The sequence below is a fragment of the Varanus komodoensis genome, unplaced genomic scaffold (genome assembly GCF_004798865.1).
Source record: "Varanus komodoensis strain SLA01 unplaced genomic scaffold, ASM479886v1 scaffold39, whole genome shotgun sequence".
NCBI classification, from domain to species: domain Eukaryota; kingdom Metazoa; phylum Chordata; class Lepidosauria; order Squamata; family Varanidae; genus Varanus; species Varanus komodoensis.
Genome location: NW_025335922.1, coordinates 4,964,649 through 4,987,749, shown reverse-complemented (window position 1 = coordinate 4,987,749; position 23,101 = coordinate 4,964,649). Strand labels below are relative to the sequence as shown.

At 42.6% G+C, this 23,101-nt stretch overlaps 1 protein-coding gene across 1 annotated transcript in view; it reads left to right on the top strand.

Annotated features, from left to right (window-relative positions):
* RFX4 (regulatory factor X4) overlaps nt 1-23,101 on the top strand; it is an 89,180-nt gene that overhangs the window by 38,285 nt on the left and 27,794 nt on the right. Inside the window, exons 4-8 of the mRNA XM_044441067.1 lie at nt 4,590-4,713; nt 14,261-14,322; nt 17,582-17,795; nt 20,603-20,680; nt 21,720-21,883. Of these exons, the coding sequence (XP_044297002.1) occupies nt 4,590-4,713; nt 14,261-14,322; nt 17,582-17,795; nt 20,603-20,680; nt 21,720-21,883 (642 nt within the window). The remainder of the gene's footprint in view (nt 1-4,589; nt 4,714-14,260; nt 14,323-17,581; nt 17,796-20,602; nt 20,681-21,719; nt 21,884-23,101) is intronic.

Genomic DNA, 23,101 nt, shown 5'->3' with positions numbered 1-23,101 from the left:
TAGGATTCTTCGGATTCCCAGACCTACAGTTGGAAACTGTGCCCCAATCTTTGAGGGAGGAATCTGTGATCTACCCCCACCTTGGCCAACATGGAAAGATCAGTGCTGAGGTCAGGAACACCGCCTTTGAGGGGTGGAAATGGGGGCATTAACGTGGAAGGAGAGAGGAGGAGACTGGAGAGGCCAGGGTACAAGCTCACCTGGGGCCTCTCTAGCCTCCTTCACTCCACCTCTGAAATGACTTCGGTAGATGTTCAAAAGGACCATCTAGCAAAAATGCAGGACATGAGGACAGGATGCAAAAACTCCTTTGCGGCTCTTCTTTTCTGCATAGGATGAGCATAAGCTTCTTAGTGGAAGGGCTTATAATCACCACAATAGAATTGCACCCTAAGTTGGGATATTTAGACAGAGAAAGTTCTTATTACTCCCAGCTGGGAAGAGAAGCTCTTGTCAGTACCAATGGAAGCTTATCTCCCAATGTTAATAGCAGCAGGAGACTGTGTGATTTTTGCCAGGAGCAGAGAAACTAGAGGAGGGAGGGCACCAATAACAAAATGAGATTAACTCTAAAGGGTGCACAGAAATAAAGATTTTGTTAGCTCAATGGGTTTCAAAACCTCAGGACTACAGCAGGGAAGAAAGGGTTACACTTGGCCATGGCAAACCCTGTGGTCTTGATTCAAAGGATGAACAGTCTGCTTTGTTATTGACTGATCAGGATCCAACCAATCAGAAAAGGAAAAAGAATCAGGGCCAACCAATTGGAATTAGCAGGAAGACTTCTAAAAGTGCACTGTGCTGATCCAACCAATCACCCTGTAGATTTCTCTGTTTTGGGCGGAGCTTGATGGTGGACAGGGGCTGAATTTCCAGCTCGCACGCACATACACAGGCACAAACACTATGAGTCTGGATAAGTAGAACAGAGGAGTAGAGATTTTTTGCTAGTACTTCAGGTGTAACCTTCATTAACATGGTGTCCACCAGATGTCTTGGACTACAACTTGCAACATTCATGACCATTGGCTATGCTGGCTGGGGATGATGGGGGTTGTAGTCAAAATATCTGGACTACAATAGCTCCATTAGGGTAGGTTGTTCAAGTGCTATCAAGTGACATTGCCTTGGCAGTGGGATGGGAGTAATGGTAGTGCTGCTGCAAAGATCAAGGATCTGCCTGATCCTAGAAGTAGCACAACAGGCCCAGATCAGCTACTAATTGTGGAAGCAACGGCCTCTGTCTGAAAAGAGCTCCAGAGTGCACTGAGGGCACACCAGGTCCCATCACAGCAGGCTTTTAGGAAGGCCCTGAAAAATGGTTTGCTTATTTATTTTGTCCCCTGGCTATGCTTTTGTGGACTGGACTGTAGCTGCAGACATGTGGTCGGTATTGTATGCTGGGTTTTTTTGTTTGGTTGGTTGTTTGCTTTTGGAATGTTTGTTACATTTATTGCCACCTTAGTTTTTATTGTTGCATTGGAAGGCTCCTGTCCTGAAAGTCAGCTTTAAATAAATAACTAAATAAATAACCAAGCTTGTGACTCCCTGGATGACAGAGAGTACGAGGGGAAAACTGAACACAAAATCAGGAGGAACACTGTGTGCAAGATTCTACTAGTTCAGATATGCAGGACCTCAGACTTGGTAGAAAATCCACCCTACCTGGGCTTTCACAGATGGCTACCCCCCTTCCCATAGCGGCTACTCCCTTACCCCAGCCACCTAGTACTGGGTGGTTTCCTGGGGTTTGTGCTATTTTTTCTCATTCTACAATGATGAAATGCATCTCCACAATCTTACTTACTTGCAGGAAGAGCTTTAAGCAAAACTCTGCTGTCATTTTTGTCCCATCCCCTTTGCCTTCAGTCACACCCATCACGGGAATACAACCCATTGAGAGGTTCTTCAAAATAGAATTTGGCTGTCAGGTTAAAAAATGTTCAACATCGCTGGTATAGATACTGTGATCACCCCAGAATGCAATCATGCCTGTCCACAATCTGTATGTAAGTGGCTAAAATAGTTAAGCCTCTCAGAGACTCCATTAGGAGTAGGGGGTGACTTATAAATGCGTGCACACACACATGCATAAATATATGAATAAATAGATACATCTGAACTGTAATGGATTGTATATCTGCCAAAAGCATTGTCAAGTGCAGACATGTTCTTTTTTTTCAATCTAGATCAGGCCTGAACAACTTCTGAACCACCAAGTCTAACCTAAATAGCCCAGGCCTACTAAGGGCAAAAACCTACCATTTGCAGCACAGAGAGCAAAAACAGGACCTTCTTGAAGGTCCTGACTAGAGGACTCTGTTTGCTTTGGTGGGACTCTCAACTTCTTCAGGCCTAATCAAAATTGATATTTGTAGTAGAAAAGTAGGGATTGCTGAAACTCAATTTATTGGAAAGATTCTTCCATTTTATTACGTGATGAGCCATGTCAAAATGTGGCAAATAGCTTCAAATGGCGTATTACAAGAGTTCAATGACATTCTTCTAATTCTCAAAGTGATAATAGTCCAAATTCATTATCTTAACACAGCAGTGTAATTGAATTCAAAATATGACAAAGTTCTCCCTCACAAAAAAGCAAAAAAGAAAGATATTGAGCAAGATGGGGTTTCTGATCATTAAAAAAAAGTTCAGGTATAAAGGATTATTGTTCAGTGTCCAACTAATGATTCTCTGTGAAAGAGAAGGGGAAGAGAGGGGGAAATTCATCAGATATGATGAACAGAAATAATTAACAGCCTTTCTTTCTATCCTATCTTGGTCAGAGAAACTGACATGCCAATTAGCAGCTATGGCATACAAGCAAAGTCTCTGCTCTTTGAAAAGGGGTTTTGTTGAAGTCCATGAATTTGAGGGAAGATGCAGTGATGATATTCCTGTAGAGGAAGAAAGGAAGAATAGCTGCTCCCCTTACAAACTGATTCTATTCATCACATCAGATATCTTATTAAAATACTTTGCAGAGATAGATTACTGTCATAGGTCTAGTATAGGGATAAAAATCCCCAAACAAGGTAGCAAGACAGAAAAATTAGCTTCTCAGGAGATTAGAGTGCTGCTTATGGAGAAGTGCTTAAAAGTATGTTTATTCACTAATCCAGGTTTGCTGAATTAATATTAATTATAGGACTATATTTAAGAAGAAGCAGTCTGTGTTACATTGTAAACAACTATTTGGAGCAGAGCCACTGATGTTACTAGAACGGGTCATACATTAAATATAGGCAAGCTTGGAAATTCCTTTCTTAAATGAAAATGTTAATGTTTGGGGATAGATTAGAAAAGTGGAATCTTACATACAAAGCTACATATTTCTAATTTGAATTAAAATATATATGCCCTAATCGAGCTACAGTAAGTTATTTATTTTCATTTTATTATTACATTTATATCCAGCTTTTTTTTCCTTCAAGGAGCCCAAATTAGCTTACATGGTGATCTTTTTCCTCTCCATTTTATTCTCACCACAGCCCTGCCAGATAGGCTAGACTGACAGTCAGTGACTGACCCACAGACCCCCTAGTGAGCTTCATGGCCAAGCAGAGAATGAAACATGGATCTCCCAAGTCCCAGTCCAACATTCTAATCACCACCCAAGATTGGGTGTCATGTATTTTCTTGTGGGTGAGCGCTACCTGTCGTTTCAGGCTACATCCGGCCTCTGTGGCTATTCACAAGGTTCCCTTCCCTTAGCCACAAGTGCCCTCCCAGTGAATGTCAGTGTTGATGGCACTGCTCACTAATGTACAGACACAGGGGATTAGATCCAGTCTCTCTCTCCTTGCTCTAGCAGGCAATTTTTGGAAGTGATAGCAGCAACCACCTGCTTGATTAGAGGACAGCCAAGTACAGACAAGGCATGGAATGCTACCTAGATGCATAGGTGGGAGATTTTAAATGTTACAGTTAGAAGAAGTTTATGGCCATATATGCCCTTAGGTTGCTATTTCCATACAAACTGAAATAGAGCATGGGGGAGGCATTGTAGAAAGGTAGCTGCATTTGTCGTCTTTGCTGTAACAGGCTGAAACTTTTGGTATTTTAAAATACTTGTACATTTAATATGGCCTAAGCTTTTATGGGAAGGACAAGTTTGAGGCACAGCAGAACAGTATCTTCTTGTTTGGCTCAGGCCTTGTAACATAAGAATATTTTAATGTATGACTTACCTTACATATGTATATGTGCTTTATTCCAGCCTTTATTAGACAGGTTGCCATCCTAAACCTACTTACTAGGGGCAAGCCCATTGAATAGTGGGACCTATTTCTAAACAGACTTATAAATAGACAAAGTTGTCAACTTCCTTGTAATGTAAGACATTTTAAAAAGTTACAGGAGCCTGAATGCGAGATGTTTTAGTATTAAAGAGATTGCTTTAGTCAAAAGGATGGAGTGTGTATTTCAAAACAAAAGAGGTGACTGAAATCTTTATTGCATCTGGCTAATTTTTGAGAATAAACAAGGTTAAGCTGTAATGGTCAGCCCTAAACTTTGCAGATCTGGATGTTGTAGTACAGGACAGCCAACATATGTGTAGTTTCCTCTGCTTGATCGTTGTTTTTAAGGCTGGAGGAGAACTATGAGATTGCAGAAGGAGTTTGCATCCCTCGAAGCGCCCTCTACATGCACTACCTGGACTTCTGTGAAAAGAATGACACACAGCCTGTTAATGCTGCCAGCTTTGGAAAGGTGAGTATAAACTCAAGTGAGATTTGGACAAATGAAATATAATGACTGTAAAACAAGAATTCCTTACCCATATTGGCTGCCCTCCAAAGAGGAAGAGAAGAAAAACGTTGGGAGAAAACTGTGCATATGGTTTCTTTTGAACTTTCCCCTAATATATCTTGATTAGATTATGATTATTGGCATCAAGTTCAGGAAGTAATTTAGTAGACATGAGACTTAAGTCAAAAACTTTGTTTATTTTGGATTTGTCTAAGGGTTGATGATGATATTAATTAATTGTGACATGGAACATATACCATAAAGAGATTGTGTGTTTTAGACCTGTATTCTACTTACACTTGTCTTTGAATGGCATTCTTGGAATTCTTACTACTTCTTGATTTTTTTTCTCATGTATTGTTTTGAAAGCTATGAAATGTCAAATACGTGACGTCCAACATTTGGGACCATGCATCAAATGTTTAACATTATATACCAGATATAAAATATTTGATGGTCAATACTAGACTCCAGAACAATTGGTTCCAGTTACTTAGAAGTTCAATGTAATACTTCTGTAATAGGTTCATTTTGGTACATAACACATGCACATTTGCACATGCACACACACAGTTTCAATAAGCATGTTCCAGAACAAGACATAAATCCCTCCTTCTCCCATAGTTTCCTATTTATTCCTTTCAATCCCACTCATTTCATTCAACCTAATCTCCTGCCAGGCAAATTTTGGGTAACAGTAACCAGTGAAGCAACAGAAATATGTATTTAATAAATAAAGAAAATTTTCCACAAAACTTTGGGAAAATTATAGCATCTTAAAAGAAAAGGCAAAATTCTCTAAAATTACATGAACTGCATCCTCCTAGGCCAGGGGTCTCAAACTCGCGGCCCATGGGCCAATTGCCGGGACGGACGGGGTGCGGGGGAGGGGCCCTGTGGCCTTCAAAGCACCGGCAGCGCCCAGGCCGGCCGCGGGATGAGCAGCCCACCACCACCGCGGCGGTGGAAGACTTGATGCAGCCCAGCCTCACCCAGCCTCTACTTCCAGCAGCCCCCAGGTAAGCTGAGTTTGAGACCCCTGTCCTAGGCACTTATGGCAGAAAATGTAACCAGGTTAACCTTCAAGCTTTATTAACCCTCCAAAAAGATTTCTACAATCAAAAGAGCAACTCCTAAGAATGGCTGTTTATGGGCCGGTTGACACTTGATAGGGATGTTGTTGCTTTGTGTAAAGGTGAAGGAACTACATGGATACATTCCCAAAGGAAAGTTGCTTACTTGACTTGTATCCTCACATTGTTATAACATTCCCATTCACTTTAGCACAGCATTCCACAAGTTGATGCCCTTCAGATCTGTAGGATTACAACTCTCATCAGTGGCAGTCTATTTGTAAAACCTTGAAGCTTTGTTTGTGCATGCAGCTTAAAAGAGGGATATCTCAGCTGAAAATTATTGTGCTAAAACATTATTGTGCTGAAACTCATGCAGCTGTAAATAACAATCATTTCCCAAGCACTGGAGATAGGCGCTACTCTCCAGTTTTCAGTGATCAGGTGCTGTTTTTCTCCCCGCTTCCAGATGTCTTGGCCTGCAATTACGATCATTCTCACCATAGGCAATACTGGCTTGGAAGGCCACAAGTTTCCTAATTCACCATATCTGGAGGACAACAAGTTGCCTACATCTGGCTTATTGGCAGCTCAAAGCCAAAATTCAAATGTTTAGTTGAGCTTTCCCCAACCAGATTTCATCCACATGTTCATGGCTATGGTGCAGGTTGCAGTCTAGCTGGAAGCAGGCTGACACACCCTCTTGGTGTACAAGATGAGATCAGAAACATTGGCCTGTGATTAACAGCAAACCTTAGTTTTCTGTTGAATCTGATCATAGCAAACAATGGCTTTCTCAAGCCATATGGCTCAGTCTCCACTGAATTACTTATGTAAAAATGGTCTTTAATTCTATTTTAATTCTAATTTTATTTTAGACTATAACATATGATTTATATGTTATCAAATATAAACATATTAGAAGTAGGTTTGTGGATAAGAAAAGAAATGATGGGCATTCTGAATCCAAGCATTGATTACATATAGTAGTGATGGGAAAACCTTGTTCCATTGCTATTAAAGAGTTATTGGTATAATGCGATATTGGCTATAATTGTATAGTTTTTTTCCTGTTTGTTTATTGTATTGCTGAGCGGAGTGACTTACGCTGAGTTGAACGAAGTATGCAAATATCTTACAGACTTTTAGATATTTGTTTTTTAGTTACTAAATAAGGAGATGCAGATCATTTACTCAGGCAAAATTAGGTATCGTCTGTTAAGCTAGCATTTCTTTTTCAAGGATGCCCTTTTTGTTCAATGCAAATATTCCATCACTATTCTGTCCAGTTAACTGAAATGTGAGTATTATCAGGAACAGGAGACCCCCACCCCCACCCCACCACCTTTTTGGATCCTTGGTCACATTTGGGAATTTGAGAAACTGCTGTGGGCAGTAGCACAAGAGAGGATGTGGCTAGTCATATCATGGCTGCTGTGTAGGTCTGGCTAATCAGAAGGAAGCTACAGAGAGATGGGGGAGCGAAGTACTCAGGCTAGAGTCTGGGAAGGAGGAGGAAAGACCAAAGCCAAGGGGTAGAGGGGAGAGAAAGAACAAGGCTAGAAGGAGAGAGAAGGAAGGTCACTCTAACAGTTTCCTGAGTTGTTCTTAACATGATTTTTTGAAGAGAGCAGGGAGAGGAAAGCTTTGTGGTCACCATTGGATGTCCCCACAGGTGCCATGGCATTTTTGGGCACCAGGGTGGTGAACTGCTGATCTAGAATAAGTCTGAGCCAATCCCATTGGCACACTGTTGGACAGTTTTGGATTATCCTGAGGAACACAAAGTAAGCATTCATCTAAAACTCCTGGCATTTTGTAGCCTTTTCCTTGGTTTAGAGGCGAGGTGGTCACCCTCTCCACAATTCAAATGAAGGATGCTTTGTAAAAACAGTAAACATGAGAACAACACACCATTAGCACAATGCATACTTGCTGTATGGAATTAGCTGTCACAAGGCTGATTTCTTCAAAGTGCTGTTGTTCCACCTTCAGCCCCAAAGGCTGTTGAAGCAGCTTTCAGAGATAAGAAATAGGACAGTCCCTGCTTGTATGTTTTTTACAAAAAATACACGACACAGAAAGAAAGGAGATTGGAAAGCAGGATGAAAAATAGAAATGCAGGCACTAGAGTCTTAGTTGCTAAACATTGTGATGTCGTGTAAAAGTTGTCACTGTGTTAGGGATTCATATAGTTGCCAATTCAGCTATACAAGTGGCAGGGCAGTTAGCATTTTACGGAAGGAGTATGCCACAGAGTGAGCAAACCCCATAATCCCCCTTTTCCCCTTCCCATTCTCTGTCAATTTAGGGCATTATCTCCCTTCTGGCTTACTTCCAGTGCTGCAGCCAGGTTGAGGGAAGCAATTTAAAGCAGTGAAGTATTGGGAGATAAGTAGAGGGATGGATTTCGCTCCTGTTCCTAGCATACTCCTTTAATGTAGACAGTTACCTCGTACCCCAGTTTCTTAACCAATGAGTAAACCTATCTTTAACAAACATGTATGCATCTGGTTTGGCTATCTTTAAACTAGGCAAAGTTACAGAAAATACCTGACAACCACAATGTCTAAATGAAATCTAGCAATTGGAATTATGTTCAAAGTGTTCTGCTCTGTCCTTATATTGTACTCAAAAGACAAGACAGGCAGCACACTAAGCAGGCCAGTGGCTACAACATTACAGACAACTCCCGGTGTGCAACATCTTCCACAAAGGCTAGGGGAAGACTGAAGGCTTATATACCTGTGGCTCCCATATATGCTCTCCAGGCTCTGCCTTCTTATGCGAAAATGGGCACTCTTAAAGAGCTAAATACTTGCTCTGGAGGCAGGTGTATCTTCTCTGCTTGGTGGCTTCCTACTTAGTACGCTTGCTGCACCATTAGGCAGGTGCCATTGTGCAGATGGCATTTGGCTCCTCAGCTTGGGAGGCATTAAGTACCTCATTGGGTGGGCTCCTTTTTGGCAGCCCTGACTGAATTCAGGAGCCTGATTCAACTCTTCTCCTAGAGCATGGGTCCTCAAGCTACGGCCGGTGGGATGGATTTGGCCCGTCATGGCCTTCCATCTGGACCGCGCCACTGTTCCCTGTCCGCGCGCTTGCTGCACGGGTGGGGAGGTGGTGGCTTGCTCGCTCGGAGATGGTCTCTGAGTGAGCAAGCTGCCACCACCACCTGCCTCCCGTACGTCCGTGCTCACCACTGCCTTGCAGCGCTGACGGGGAGGTGGTGGCTTGCTCGCTCGGAGATGGTTTTGGACTCTCTTGGAGATCTCCGAGCTGGGCGAGCCACCGCCGTGTGTGCCCGATGCCGCCTCGTGCGCATCCGACGGCCCACGCCCCCAGGCACCCCCACCTCACCGGCCCGTGACGGTCACCGCAGCCTTTCAACTGGCCCCCTGTTCAAAAAGTTTGAGGACCCCTGTCCCAGAGGCTCAGCCAGTTCATGTACCTCTTCTGAAATTCAGACTAGGCCATGATGACATGGAGGCAGTTATTCTCCCATGTACCAGTTATTGGAGGTTAACCAGTGGTGGAGAGATGTTGCCTATATACTTGTCTGTATCTTGTTTACCTCTGTAAAAAACAAGATTCTAGAACTGATTAATATTGTGTGTAAGCAGCCTTCATAGCAGTGCCAACCATCAGGTAAACAGTCTTTCCCAGACTTAGCACTTCCAAATGTGTTTGACTACAGTTGCTACCATCCCAAGCTAGAATGGAGCATGCTGGCAGTGGATAATTAGAGCTATTGCCCAACACATTTGGAGGGAGCTGGGAATGGTTGGTATAATCATTCTTCTTTGTTTGGTAGTGTTCTTAGTTCTTGGAAGGGTTCTTGTCCCTTCACTGTTTACAAATAAATATGACTCTCTCTTACCCCAAGGCAATTCTTGCATCTGCTATTTGGACACAGGCTGTTGCCACTAAATAAGATCCAGGTTTTACCATTATCAGGAACTTCTCCAAGGATGCAGTTTTGGTGATTATAAAAGTTTGATAAGTCCTATTGAAAACCTAAGCGCCTTTAACTGTTGGATGGATTTAGTATTTGAGGGTTAAAGGAAATCATTCATTGTACTTTATTTATTTAATCAGTGAATTTATTGACTGTTTACCATATTTTTTAAAAAAACCTCTGTAAAGCAGTTTACAGAGTCACAAATGCAAATGCACAATACTAGATACAAAGATTCATGAAATAAAATATTAAAGCCAGGTAAAACCAAAACTAAAAACACAGTAAGTTCTTCCAAAAGAGAGTTTGGGTTAATGGGGAATCTTCATTTTGCTTTAGGTCTGCTGGGGAAATAACCTGCTTTGAGAGTGGAGCCGTACATTCTGAATGACAACAGAACCCCCCCACCCCACCCCAAAACCCAGAAAATGCCTTTTTTCCCACAGCCCCTAGGAACCCCCATCCCTGTCTGCACAAACTGAAAGAGAGAGGGGTGGGATTAATGTGTAATTAAAGAGAATTTGGAAGGCTGAGATGTTGCGGAATGTTAGATCAGTAGCTGGAACAGCATGTGGTGTTCTTTAGGTAGGCTTCATTGAATCTGTACAAAAAGGGAGAGAGAGGGAGAAAGAGAGGCTGCTTGCCTGTCTGCTCATTTATCAAATAGCTAGCCTGAACTTTCACAGCTCCACAAAAGCGGTTTTTCTGTTTGCTGATTTTTTTTCTTTGCTCCAGAAATTAAACCAGAATGGCAAGTGAAATTCACGCTTCTGTGACATTCTTTTCTACATGGGCAGTTCTTGATAAGGCTCACGAACCAATGCAAACTGCTTTCCTAGTACAAAAAAAAAAAGATTAAATAAGTAGTAAAAGTGGAGGAAAATGGAAGGTAGAAGCAAGTGTGATGTTTCATTTTTGCACAGACCATTTTTGCCATCCTTCAACTCATCTCCCTCTTGTGATGGATCCATTTGTAATAGAAAGAAAGTGATCAAAACCAAAAGATTCAAAAGATAGTCTTAGGGCACAATCCTATGCATGCTTATACAGACAAAAGTCCTACAGTTCCCAGCATTCCTCAGTCAGCATCACTGGCTGAGGACTGTTGGGAGTTGTAGGACTTTTTTTCTTTTTAGAGTTGTCTAGGATTATATCAGTTGTAGCAAGATATATCTTTTTGTGCTAGTTTTGCAGGGGGCATTAGAATGCAATATTTTATTAACTATGTATATTTTATGTATATATTTATTTTTCATATTGTCAGTTTGAACCATGCGATGATTCTTTTTCAAGCTTGGCACAACTTATTAAAAGTAATATTTTGCACATTCAGCTTCTTCCTCATTTCCCAGTGTTGTGTGTGAGACCCTCCTCCATCTGTAGACTTGTTGTCTATAGTAGAAATAAGCTGAGAAGCTATTTCTGCAAATGTTTTCCATAAATTGGCACTGCATTGTGTTCAAAAAACTTTCCTCCTTCAGCCTTATTTTTTAATAAATATGGAAAGTTTTTTCCTTGCATATGGAAAATTTAAAAAATAGGAACTATAATACAAAATACCTCAGCCAGTTTCTTTGTAAAAGGTCTGTGCAGTCCTACTATTTGAATAATAGTTGCATGCACCTGCATAATTTGCTTACCATGAGAATGAACTTGGGATATATTATAGTGGTACGTAACTAGTGGAAGTTTTGCCCTAACTATATTTATATAGAGCATTTTTATCCCACTCTTTGAGCAGTAGTAAGCTCCCAGAGTAGCTTTAAAAGATCCTAAATAAGGCATAATAGTTTTTCCATTACTGGTACCTTCATATGGAATTTATTCGTGTCAACCCATGAGAAATCTGGCTGTTTGTATCTAGTGTTTATGCTAAATGGCATCTATTTATCAAAACAACTAAAAAAAGAATGTAGTGATACTAAATATTCCCCAACTAATATTCCTCAGTTTGGATTCTTCAAGTCTGGCTTCCCAAAGTCTCTTGTACTGTCTATCTAGTCTATTTCTTAGAAGCATTTGCTATTACAAGTTGTCATTAAGTGTTAGACTTTGTGCCACATGATTGTGTGAAAAAATACTATATCAGTTTGTTGGTGCGGCTTTCAGCATAATTTTTTTTCATTAAGAAAAATAGTGTAGATATTTATGGAAATGAGTAACAAAGAATTTCTGCTGTTGTCACTTCCTTTAGAATCTTTAGTGATTCCTCTGTCACATTTTTAAGCCTATCACTGCAACCATTTGTGATTCTAAAAAACAAACAGAAGGACAGTAGACAGGCTTCCAAGGGTGCTTTCTAGCCAAAGGGGTTTCCAAGTACTGAGTTTACTGAGTCCACGTTCCCATCCCCACAAACAAGATGTCAAGTCCTAACGGTCCATTAGCTCTGATTTGCAGATGGTATGTGGAGGGCTAAACTAGCTGTGTTAGCACCAGTGAATTACCCATGGAGGTACTTCCTGTTCAGCTACCTGCATTGGCACTAAAATGGTTAAAGAAAAGACTGTCTAGACATATGCTATATTTAACAAGTTCCTTGGTATATTATCATTATCATTATTACACTGTATTTACATCCCACCTTTCTTCCTTTTGCAAAGAAGGCTACTTACAAGGTTCCACTTCACTTTATCTTCACAACAACAGCCCTGTGAGGTAGGTTAGACTGAGAGGCAGTACCTGGTCCAAAGTCACCCAGTGAGTGTTATGGCAGAGTGGGGACTAGAACTCAGGTCTCCTGCATCCCAGTCCAGCACTCTTAGCCATGACACCACACGGGCTGTTACACATAGCATGTGATATTTTCCTTGCAGTTCAAGGTGAGGGGATTCATACAGTTGGCATCTTTCCACAGAAGTAGCTTCACGTGCTCCACAATCAGTTTGGCCATTTCCCCAGTTCAGGAAGGCTGGCTTTGCAGTGGAGTTTAGAGCACAGAGGGCACTCTTGCTTTACCTAGGAGCTAGAGGCTTCCCTCCTTCCTTGTTTTCAGCCAAGCCCTCATCTGGGCAGGAGCTTGGGTGTGCTTCCCTCTTTTCCCTAGCAGAATGAAATGTCACTAGCTAGGCAACGTGCCAGCAGTTCTGATGCTCTTGCCTTTAACGTCATCCTCTCTGTTTCTGTGCTCCTGAAGTGATGAGGGAGACAGCTGAGAACTGGCCAAGAATCCAGGCAAGTGATGTGGTGACCTCCAGTTCTGTGGCTCTCATATCAGAATCCAAAGGCTTCTCGGGGCCATCAGAGTTGTGGGACTCTGCTACGTCATCTTTCTATCCCTCATCATCCTCCAGGAGACCCACAGTTCCTGATCTGGGGAGGGCTGAGAACAGTGTCTGTACTAGTCTTCACATCCAGGTGATCTCCAGATGTTTCAGGCTTCATCTTCTATCAGCCAATAGTCTATCAATGCTGGAAATGGTAGACAAAAACATTTGAAGAGCACCAAGCTGAGAAAAGATTATTCATATTATGCATATCTGTAGTGTTGCCTGAAAAATGAAGAACAGCTTTGCTGAATCAAAGCAAATATCCAACTCATGTTGTTTGAAAAAAGAGGAAAAGAAACCTCTGCTCATTCTCTTAACATTGCTTAGGATTTTATGAACTTCTATCATGTTGCCCTTCCTTAATCATGTTCTTTAACAATGAAAACATGATTTTTATTGCTACACTTTCCAAGATCATTTTCAGGATTTATTCTATGAGAAGTTGTGTGCTGTGGCAGTTAGAGTATTGGTGTAGAGACCTGAGAGATCTGTGTTCTAGTCCCTCGGGCATAAAACTGAGTGAGTTTTAGCCAGTGGGTCATCTCAGCCTGACCTACCTCAAAGGATTGTTGTTGTGAGCATAAAGTGGAGTAGAGAACAATGTAAACAATGTAAAAATGTTCCTCACAAAAGAGAAAAAGGTGGGCTGTAAATGTAAAAATAAAAATATTCTTTTGAGCTGCTTAGTATTAAAATTATAAAACACAACAAGATAGAATACTATATGAAATCTAAACATTTCAAACTGCTGTATAAAATAAAAACCAACATAAAACCTAGCATCAGTGAAAGGCACTGACAGATTTCAGGCAATAAATGGAGCACTGGTGGCTGCACAGAGTGCTAAACATGGCTGCCACCCCTGTGGAAGAAGCTCATGCCACTACATTTCAGTCAGTGATGGGATCCAGTGCAGGGTCTTCAGCTTATTTCAAATGGCAAAGAGACTTGAAACAGCTCATTATTTAGTATGTAAATAATACTAGTGTTCTACTGTACCATTGCGGCACCTGCTCTTGCACGTGGCAGCTAAGGGGGACCTGCTTCCTCTGCTTCTGCCATTGAGTGCCAAGTCATACCATAAGACTATGATTGCACCTTTCAGATTTCTCTTTTCTACCTTCCCCCACCCAAAAGTCCATAGTTAAATATAAATGATTAGCAGAGGCCTTATTCTTAACATGCTGACATGTTAATATCGTTTGCAGATAATAAGGCAGCAGTTTCCACAGTTAACCACAAGAAGACTTGGAACCAGAGGCCAGTCAAAGTAAGCAATAATGTGTGTTTCATAATCATGAAAAGGCTAAGTATGATGTAGAATATTCACTGGGAGCTTTGTTGTTAAGTTGTTCTCAGAAATTCTCTCTGTATGGAGATAGGGAAAAAACACCAAGCAATTTGGGCCTTTCAGAGGTCTCATTAATATCATTTATTCATTTGTTCTAGGCTCTTTCTTTTGTAGGATCCGGGCACTTCAATCTGGGTATTTTGTACTATTTCAGTATTTAAGTGGATTAATTATATTTTTTAACTTTCATACATTTTGAATGCTTTGATTTTTATAAGTTTTTAATGTGAGTACCAATCTCTGGGAATTGGTGGGAAATAAATAAATGGATCAACAAGACTAGTATGATTGAGTCCCATACCTCTCATAATCAGTTGGAGGAGCTTGTTTAAGCAGGGACCAAAATTCTTTCTCCCTGCACCTATACAAAGTGCAGAAGCACTGTCTTCTATGAAACTGGACGCAGGGGTATGTGAAGGGCCAGCATCCAGAATAGGCATGGTCAGCCACCTGTCAAGGGTACACTTCTTTGGGCCCCACTGATAAGAGGCCTAGAGTTGTACCTGCTGCTTGTTCACCTGTCTCTCGCTATGGCCAAGATGGTAGAGCTGGTGAGCAGGATAAACAGTAGATACCACCATGGACTTGCTTTTCATTTACAAGTGGGTGGCAGCAAGAATGAGAAAGAGGCCAGGCAGCAATTGGAAATGGTGAAAAGTAGACTCACTGAAGTGGAGGAGATATTGAGGAAGTCTTGTAAAAGAACCCCCCAAAACCTGGAGCTCACCCTCACTTTCAGGAAGAATGCAAGGGAAAGCTTTAAAATTAGGGCTCCCCAAAGGTCAGATAAAGGTGGCTGTTTGTTCTCCACATAACAAGAGAGCAGTGGATGTGCACACACTTTCACATCTCCCTAATACAGGAAGAGAAGAGGCAACTGTGGCTTTTTCCAGCTGGCACTGTGATTCACTCTGTCCCCTGCCAGCTGTTTGGCAGTCCTAGTTGCTAAGCAGGCAAGGGTCATTGTCCTTGGTTATATGGCAGGATCAGAAGAGTAAAAGGTGGGAGCTGCTGTGGCCCCCTGTGCACTGCAGCATTTAAAGCAGGAGTGTCAAACTGGCTTGAGGGCCAAATTCAGCTCCAGAAAAGCTTCATTCCAGCAGAAGCAGGCTAAAAGGATGGCATACAAAAACCTTAAATAAATAAATAAAGGCAGGAGGGACAGGACCAAAGGAAAAGGGGTAGGCTAAAAATACCAGCATACTTTAGATTAAACCACTTATTAGCAGTAACTAGGCCTTAGGACAGGCAAGGGCTGACCTTCCCATGAAGCAGGATGAATCCCTGCCTCAGGTGGCAAAGCTGAGAGAATGGTGAATTGTGTGATTCCCCTCACAATCAAGAGGATTTGCCACCACCCTGCTGCCTCTTTTTGCTGGTGCTGCCACAACTGTCAGTATCACCACCATTGCCTCCCATGCCTACTCTGTGGATCCTGCCAGATTGAGCTGGCAGGTGTACAGGCACTCTGAAAGCCATGTCAGCTGGGAAAGTGGATGTTTCAGCTCTTCAGAGATGCTGGACTCTGAGGGCTCCCTCCTTGGAGTCAGGCCTTGTGGAAGGAACGGTGTCAGTGGGGATTGTCCACAGTGCAGGCAGCCTTCCTTGGTGCCTAGCTGTGAGGAAGGGCCCTAGGAGCCAGGCACTTAGGCATACACAACTCTCTGAAGGTAGACACCTGCCACTTTTCCAACCAGTGTAGAACTGCAGCTAGCCTAGGTTTAGGACAGAAGTGCAGAACTTCAGACCTCACAGCCAAATTCAGCCCTCCTGTGCCTCCCCACATGGCTGTACCCCCTTCACCTGGCCACAGCCCTTTCCCCCGACCACCAGCTGTTTGTGGTTTTGTGACTTTTATGCCATGTCCCCTGCACCCCCACAATTCAAGGAGGTCGGAACACCTTTCCTCAGGCTTCATTAGAGCTTGAATCTAGAATATGCTAGTGTTTGGACCCTGGCCCTTTTGTCTTTGGCTGTACCTTTTTGCTCTCTGATCTGCCCACCACTGTTTTGTGACCCCCAAGAGTATATCCAAAATGGAATACAGTATTTTGGCTGAAAAAGGTTAAAGAACCCTGATTTAAGATGGTTTCCTAAAGATTCTGAGGTAGCCCTCTGGCTGTTGCTTAAAATGGAGAAATGTAATCTGTTAAAAAATGTTTCATGCTGTGTTGTATTGCCGTAGTGGACCTGGAGGCACCCTTAATTGACTTCTGGAAGCTTTCCTTTTTAGGAAGGTATTTAGTGTGTAATTTGCTGTTTTATAACGCAAATGTATACCCAGTTACCTGGTAATTCCATTGAATGCAACAAGAGTTGATTCTGATAGACATGCATAGGATTGTGCTTTAATTAGTTTCTATGATTTGAATAGTTCACATATTTTGATACGTAATTTGTGATTTTCTGCCACCAGTCTTTATGTTTATGCTATTTTTTAAGTTGGGAAGATGAACTAAATTGCTAAATCATTGACTAACAGAGCCATTTTAAATTCTTTGGAGATAAGGCAAGGTATGTTTTAAGATAAAAATTAAATAAATTGGGGGTAGTCTTTCATGCCCTTTCTGTGTAGCATCTATTCAAACCATCGACAGGGCAAAAGGGAAGTCAACACTACTTTGTGGCACGGTGGTTTAAACTGTTGTGCTGCTGGGTTGCTTGATCGAAAGATCGCTGGTTCCCATTGCTCCGTCCCAGCTCCTACCAACCTTGCAATTCGAAAGCATGCAAATGCAAGTAGATAAAAAGGTGCCACTTCGGTGGGAAGGTAACAGCACTCCGTGCACTTTGGTGTTTAGTCATGCTGGCCACCACGGAGACTGTCTGCAGACAAACGCTGGCTCCCTTGGCTAGGAAACGGAGATGAGCACCGCCTCCTGCAGTCAGACATGACTGGACTTTAATGTCAAGGGGAAACCTTTACCTATACTCATACTGAATGTCTGGGGAAGGGGGCTCTGCCCTGTTTGGCAGCCCTCAGGAGGCTACTTTAGTTGGACTAAAGTAGCTGAAGAGCTTGGAGCATCACCATAACGTTCTCTTGCTAAATTTGCACTTGTGCTTTAAGACGTACAAAATCAATTTGTTAACCATGTCTCCTGTTTAATGATACTGAGTGAATAATTCTCTCCTGTGTGAAAAAGAGAAAAAGAAAAAGTGTATCTCAACATTTCAGGTATCATTACTATGGCATTGCAGTAAAAGAGAGCTCCCAGTATTATGACGTGATGTATTCTAAGAAAGGAGCAGCCTGGGTCAATGAAACAGGAAAAAAAGAAGTAACCAAACAGACAGTGGCGTATTCACCACGATCCAAGCTCGGGACGTTGCTGCCAGAATTTCCAAATGTCAAAGATCTAAATCTGCCAGCCAGCTTGCCAGAGGAGAAGGTGACTTGAGTGAAATATTCATTGGCTTGCCTTGCTTTTTTGCTTGGCTGATGAAAGGTTGACCTAATGTATGGGGGCGGGGGAATAACCCCTTGGGAAGGCTTGCATATAAGGATGTTCTGGCTTTATTTAGGAGCTACTTAATTGTTTACAGCACTAGAAACCAATATGTCCTCTAATTTAGGGCATTTGTTTTGCAGTCTGTATGAGATGTCAGCTTTCCTCCCATTAAAGCATGATTTGTGCTAGAATCTCCCCACATTTCTTTGGTTATGAACAGCCTTGGGGAATTTAGATCAGGGACACATGCCAGGGTTTAATTCTTTGCCCTATGTCATTCCCTAATTTAACATGTCACCCAAAGTTGCTATCAGCTACTGGGTTGCGGTTGCGGGGGAAGGTGAGAGTGTGGGTGCAGGACTGCAAGGTAGGGAGACAATATGGGAATGTGCCTCTGTGGCTGATACCAGGTTTGGGGAATGATTTCATTTACGAGAATGCTTGAGAGAGAGCTCCATAATCATTCCCCTACACTGTGGACTTGACCACTTCTGCGGCTGCAAGAGCTCACATCATGAATACCCTACATCATGTCCTGTTTGTCACATGATTATAAAGAGCTCATACATATATGATCCTTGGGATGATAGGCTAGGTTTTTATAAAGCATATATCCCATTTCTTGTTTGATCTAGAGGAAGGAGAGGAAGCTGTTCACTTTTTGAGATATTTTATGATATGTTTCCTGCATGACTGCCAATGGAAACTTAAGGAGCAAGAGGAAGTTCTGGGGCTGGGTGGGAGAGTCTCACCTGGTTGCAGTTAGTCATGGTAGCAGGTAGCAGGTTATACTGGCAAGGCAGATTTAAGGTGTCAGTTTGCACTGATGAGTTTGGGACTCCACCATGCCCTTATGTCATGTGGCCTTCAGATATCGTTGAACTCCAGCTTCTGTCAACCCCAGTCAGCATGGCAAAAGGGAGAAATAATGAGACTTGACATTAACTGCCATATGAGAAGGAACTGCCATATGAGAAGGAAGAATGAGACTTGACATTAACTGCCATATGAGAAGGAAGAAGCAGTAAGGAAGACCAGCAGTGGGCAAAAGGGACACAAGGGCTTCCTCCACTCGGATTTCCCTGTTTCCACCTGCCAAACATACAGGGCCAACAGATGTCAGGTGCCTATGGGAGAGAAGAAGAAGTGATAAGGACAGAAAAAGGCAAAGGGAACTTCAGGGCTTGCTCCAATTGGACTGCCCTTCCTGATAAGACCAATGGACATCAATTGCCACATGCAAAGGAAGGAACATCAGATACTCACTGGGTTCACAGGACATGATAGCTCATCATGGGTGACAGGCCATGGCAGTTGCTCTGTCATGTGAACATGGACTGATTCCAGAAGGGTGACTTGTTCGATGGCAGCAAACCATTCCGACAACTCATAAGTTGTCGTAGTGATTGCCATGCCCATGATAAACTATGTTGTTTGAACCTGGCTGACCAACCCTATTGCAAGCACTAGGAATTGGCTAACAAGTTGACAAAAGTGGCAAAAATACCTGCTTTTGTCCAGCTCACTCAGGCCACTGCCGGGGCCAGCCAACCTACAAGTACCCAAGTGGCACTTTGGGATGCCAGGCACTGGCTGGGCATTGTGATTTTGAGTACTTTTAGTTTGTCAGCTTTTATCTTTATTTTTCCCCAGAGAGATCACGCTCTCTGGCTTGCCCCTTTTATCCGTTTTTTCCCCGGGAGAGATCATGCTCTCTGACTTGACAGCTGTTTTTCACAATTTCCATTTTGACAGCCACTGACAGCTCCTTCACAGTGCTCAAGCTGCACCTTGGAGGGGCTGTCATGGTTGCAAGCCAAGTTTTTAAATTTTGGGGGGCCCCCTAATGTTAGTGCTCATTAGCATAGCAGGTACCAACCCTAGAGAGGCTCCTAATAGCCCTCCTCCCCCCTTTGCTTTGACTTGGTTTGACAGCTGTCAAAATGCAAGCTGTTACACTGACCCAAAGGGTCACAGACCAAAGTGATCTGTGTTTGTAAAACTAGAGTGCTGGGATTTACCTCCCCCTTTGAGGCAAGCTCCTCTTAGGTTGCTCATGTGGATTCCATTGTCCTAAGGGTTCTGTCAATTTTCCCACTCCCTCCCATGACACTTAGGTACTTGGGAACATGGAAAAATGCAACTCTCCATACCAATTTAAAAGGAACTCACACAGATCACTTGCACTGTTGGGTGGGCTGCATTGTTATATGAAATCACTTACTGACTCCTGCACAAGTTGAGTTAGAGTTGTTCAGTTTGGGGTTTTGAGCTGTTCCTCTGTCTATTGCATTTTAGAAATATTGTAAGCCCCTTTGAGGTCTTTAGTCAAAAAGTACAATATAAAACCACCGAATAAAAACATAGCAGTCCACTGATATTTGGAGAACTCCATGATGACTACCCCTCCATTATGTACTCCCTGGCCTGCTGGCACCCCCTGGATGGGAGGTGACTTGTGACTGCAGTATACACCAGGAGAGGGGGTCCTGACACCAGGGTTTCTGGTTGAGCAATGTCTGCTTTAAAGGCTCTCAGATTTTGGCTCAGTGTGAGTGTCCGTGCCTACTGCCTGCTCCGTTTGAGCCCTCCTCACTCAGCTGGCACTTCATCCCATGTGCTGATGGAGCTGTGGCTCTGCTTAGAGTTGGGATCATGGCAAGGTTTGATTAAAGCAGAAAAATAATTGTTTTGAAATACTGCAATTCTTTAAAAAAAACAACAACACTGTTTTTCCCCCCTGCCAGGTATCTACATTCATTATGATGTACAGAACGCACTGTCAGAGGATACTTGACACTGTAATAAGAGCCAACTTTGATGAGGTTGGTAGAGAAGCAAAGGTTTTGTGATAATGTCTTCAGTGTATTGTACTTGTCATGGATTGCCTGGGATGGTTCAGAATGTTAAGGTTCTCTGGAGACTCATTCTGCTGTCTGTATCATTAGGATCAAAAACTCCACACAGTGTGGCTAATGGTCTAAACTAAATGTTCTGCTGATCACACACAGCAGAGTGATGCATGTTTGCCTTCCTTGCTGCACATCAGCATTGCTGTTGTTATGTGGTGTGAACTTAGAACAATTTAGAACAACCTTATGAATGAAAGCTCTCCAAAATGTCATGGTTCCAATTCAGGAGAGGGAAGGTTTATCCTCCCCCTCCCCCGCATTTCCCCCAAAGCCCCTCATGGCTAAGAAAAAAAAATCACATGGGAATCCAAGGCCTGCACTTACTCTAGAGTAAAACTGGAAAAAAAGTTACTAGCTATGCCTTCAAAGTAATTCTGCTTTAGGCCTCTCTTTTTGTCTCCCTCACTTTCTTTCCCTTTGTTTCACCATGCAGTGGACTGCTGGGGCAGGGGCTGATTGCTCTTGCCAAAGACCTGAAATAATCACTGAAAAGAGCTTGCAAAGGAACTAGGTTGATGGCCAACTGCTCCCTTTTGGGGCAGCAAGCTGCCCAAGCCTGCTCACTTATTCAGGCCATGCAATGTTAAATTCATTCAAAGGGCTGAATTCAGTTATGGAGATGCTTGCAGGGGCTATATTCCATTGGTGGGTGAGGCCAGAGGCAAAAGGGAACAGGGGGCAGAATTCCAGAGATTCAGCGTATTTTAGCTTAAAGCTCTCACTGCCAGTAACTCAGTTTTAAGGAAAAGGCATCTCAGCCTTTTAGAATTAAAATGTGTGGAACCCAGCACATTTCCTGATTGGTGATCCAGGGAAAGGGGGTGTTGCCATCAAAAGAGACTCAGAGGGAGGATTTGGAATCCACAAGAGCTGGATTTGGCCTCTGGTTTTGATTTAGGCAAGAAAAATACTACAATTTTCATTCATTCCTAATGTCTTGGTGCACTTCTAGGTTCAAAGTTTTCTTCTCCACTTTTGGCAAGGAATGCCTCCTCATATGCTTCCCGTCCTGGGTTCTTCTACGGTAGTAAATATAGTTGGCGTTTGTGATTCAATATTGTATAAAGCTATTTCTGGAGTCTTGATGCCAACCGTGTTGCAGGCATTACCTGATAGGTGAGTATGTTTTATTAATTCTGCATGTGTGTTTCTAGGCATGCAGAAGCTTAAGCAAAGAAGTGTTCCCAAGTTAGGCAAACTGAGATTTTTGAATGACATTAGTGTGACTATTCCATGTCACAGTCCAAATGATTTGGAGAGGTCACTGCAGACTGAGTTCAAAGAAAGTGTAAAGAAAAAGAGGAACAAAGGACAGCATGGCCAGGAAAGCACAAGCTTTTCATTCTATGCAAGTTTTACATGCATAATGGTTATAAATGTTAATTACTTGATAACTTTATGTTTGTATTGTCCTCTCAGGCCTGCTTTTGACTGTTCTGGCATGCTGTACCCTCTGTCTAAACCACTTAAGGTTTCTCTGTCCATCAAACTACTTTACTTTTACACATATTTCTCCATCAACCTACATTCATGTTTTCCTTTCCTGAAATCTCACTGATGAACTTTTACTATTCCATACTGCCTCTTGCACATTAACTATATTCCAGCCTTCCCTAATCTGCTGCTTTCCCTGATATCTCGGACTTCAACTCATGCATTTCCACTGTCCTTGCTGGCTGAGGGTGAAAGGAGCTGCAATCCAACACATCTGGAGGATGCCATGTTGGGGAAGGTGGCCCTTCTTTGCCACTCCTGAATATTGGGCCCACTTCCACCCCCTCATACTTGGGTTGTGAGCTCTCTTAGCAGTGATGGTGGGATGCAGACTTCATGCTGCATGATTGTCTGTGTACTGAGATGACAGTCGGATGGCCCATTTTGGATTACAGAAAAGCCCTTTGTAGTGCAGTTAACTGGGAACAAGATATGACATATGTGGAAAAGTTTGCTTAGTTCTTTTCCCAGCTGCCATTCTTCTTCCTCCAACTCCCTACTCGCAGCAGCTTTTCCTCATGCAGGTGTTTACGTTTGCTTTTTCATTCACTTGGTAACTGTAGTTCTGCGAGTGAGTAGCTGTCTCTAAGACGGAAGTCTCTGCAGTGTCACCAGTGTTCAATTGTCTGGCATTGGGAGTGAGAAGAGAGAGAGTGATACCCATGAAAATTCAACTAAATAAGAATAATATCACCTGATAGTATCTATATACTCTCTGTGCCTAGCAGACTATTTGCAGTTGTAATGGTGCTAGTGGTAATGGCAGTATCTTATATTTCAGCCTTCCCCAAGCTGGTTCCCACTGGATCTTATGGAGTACAGCTCATCAGCCCCTTAGCT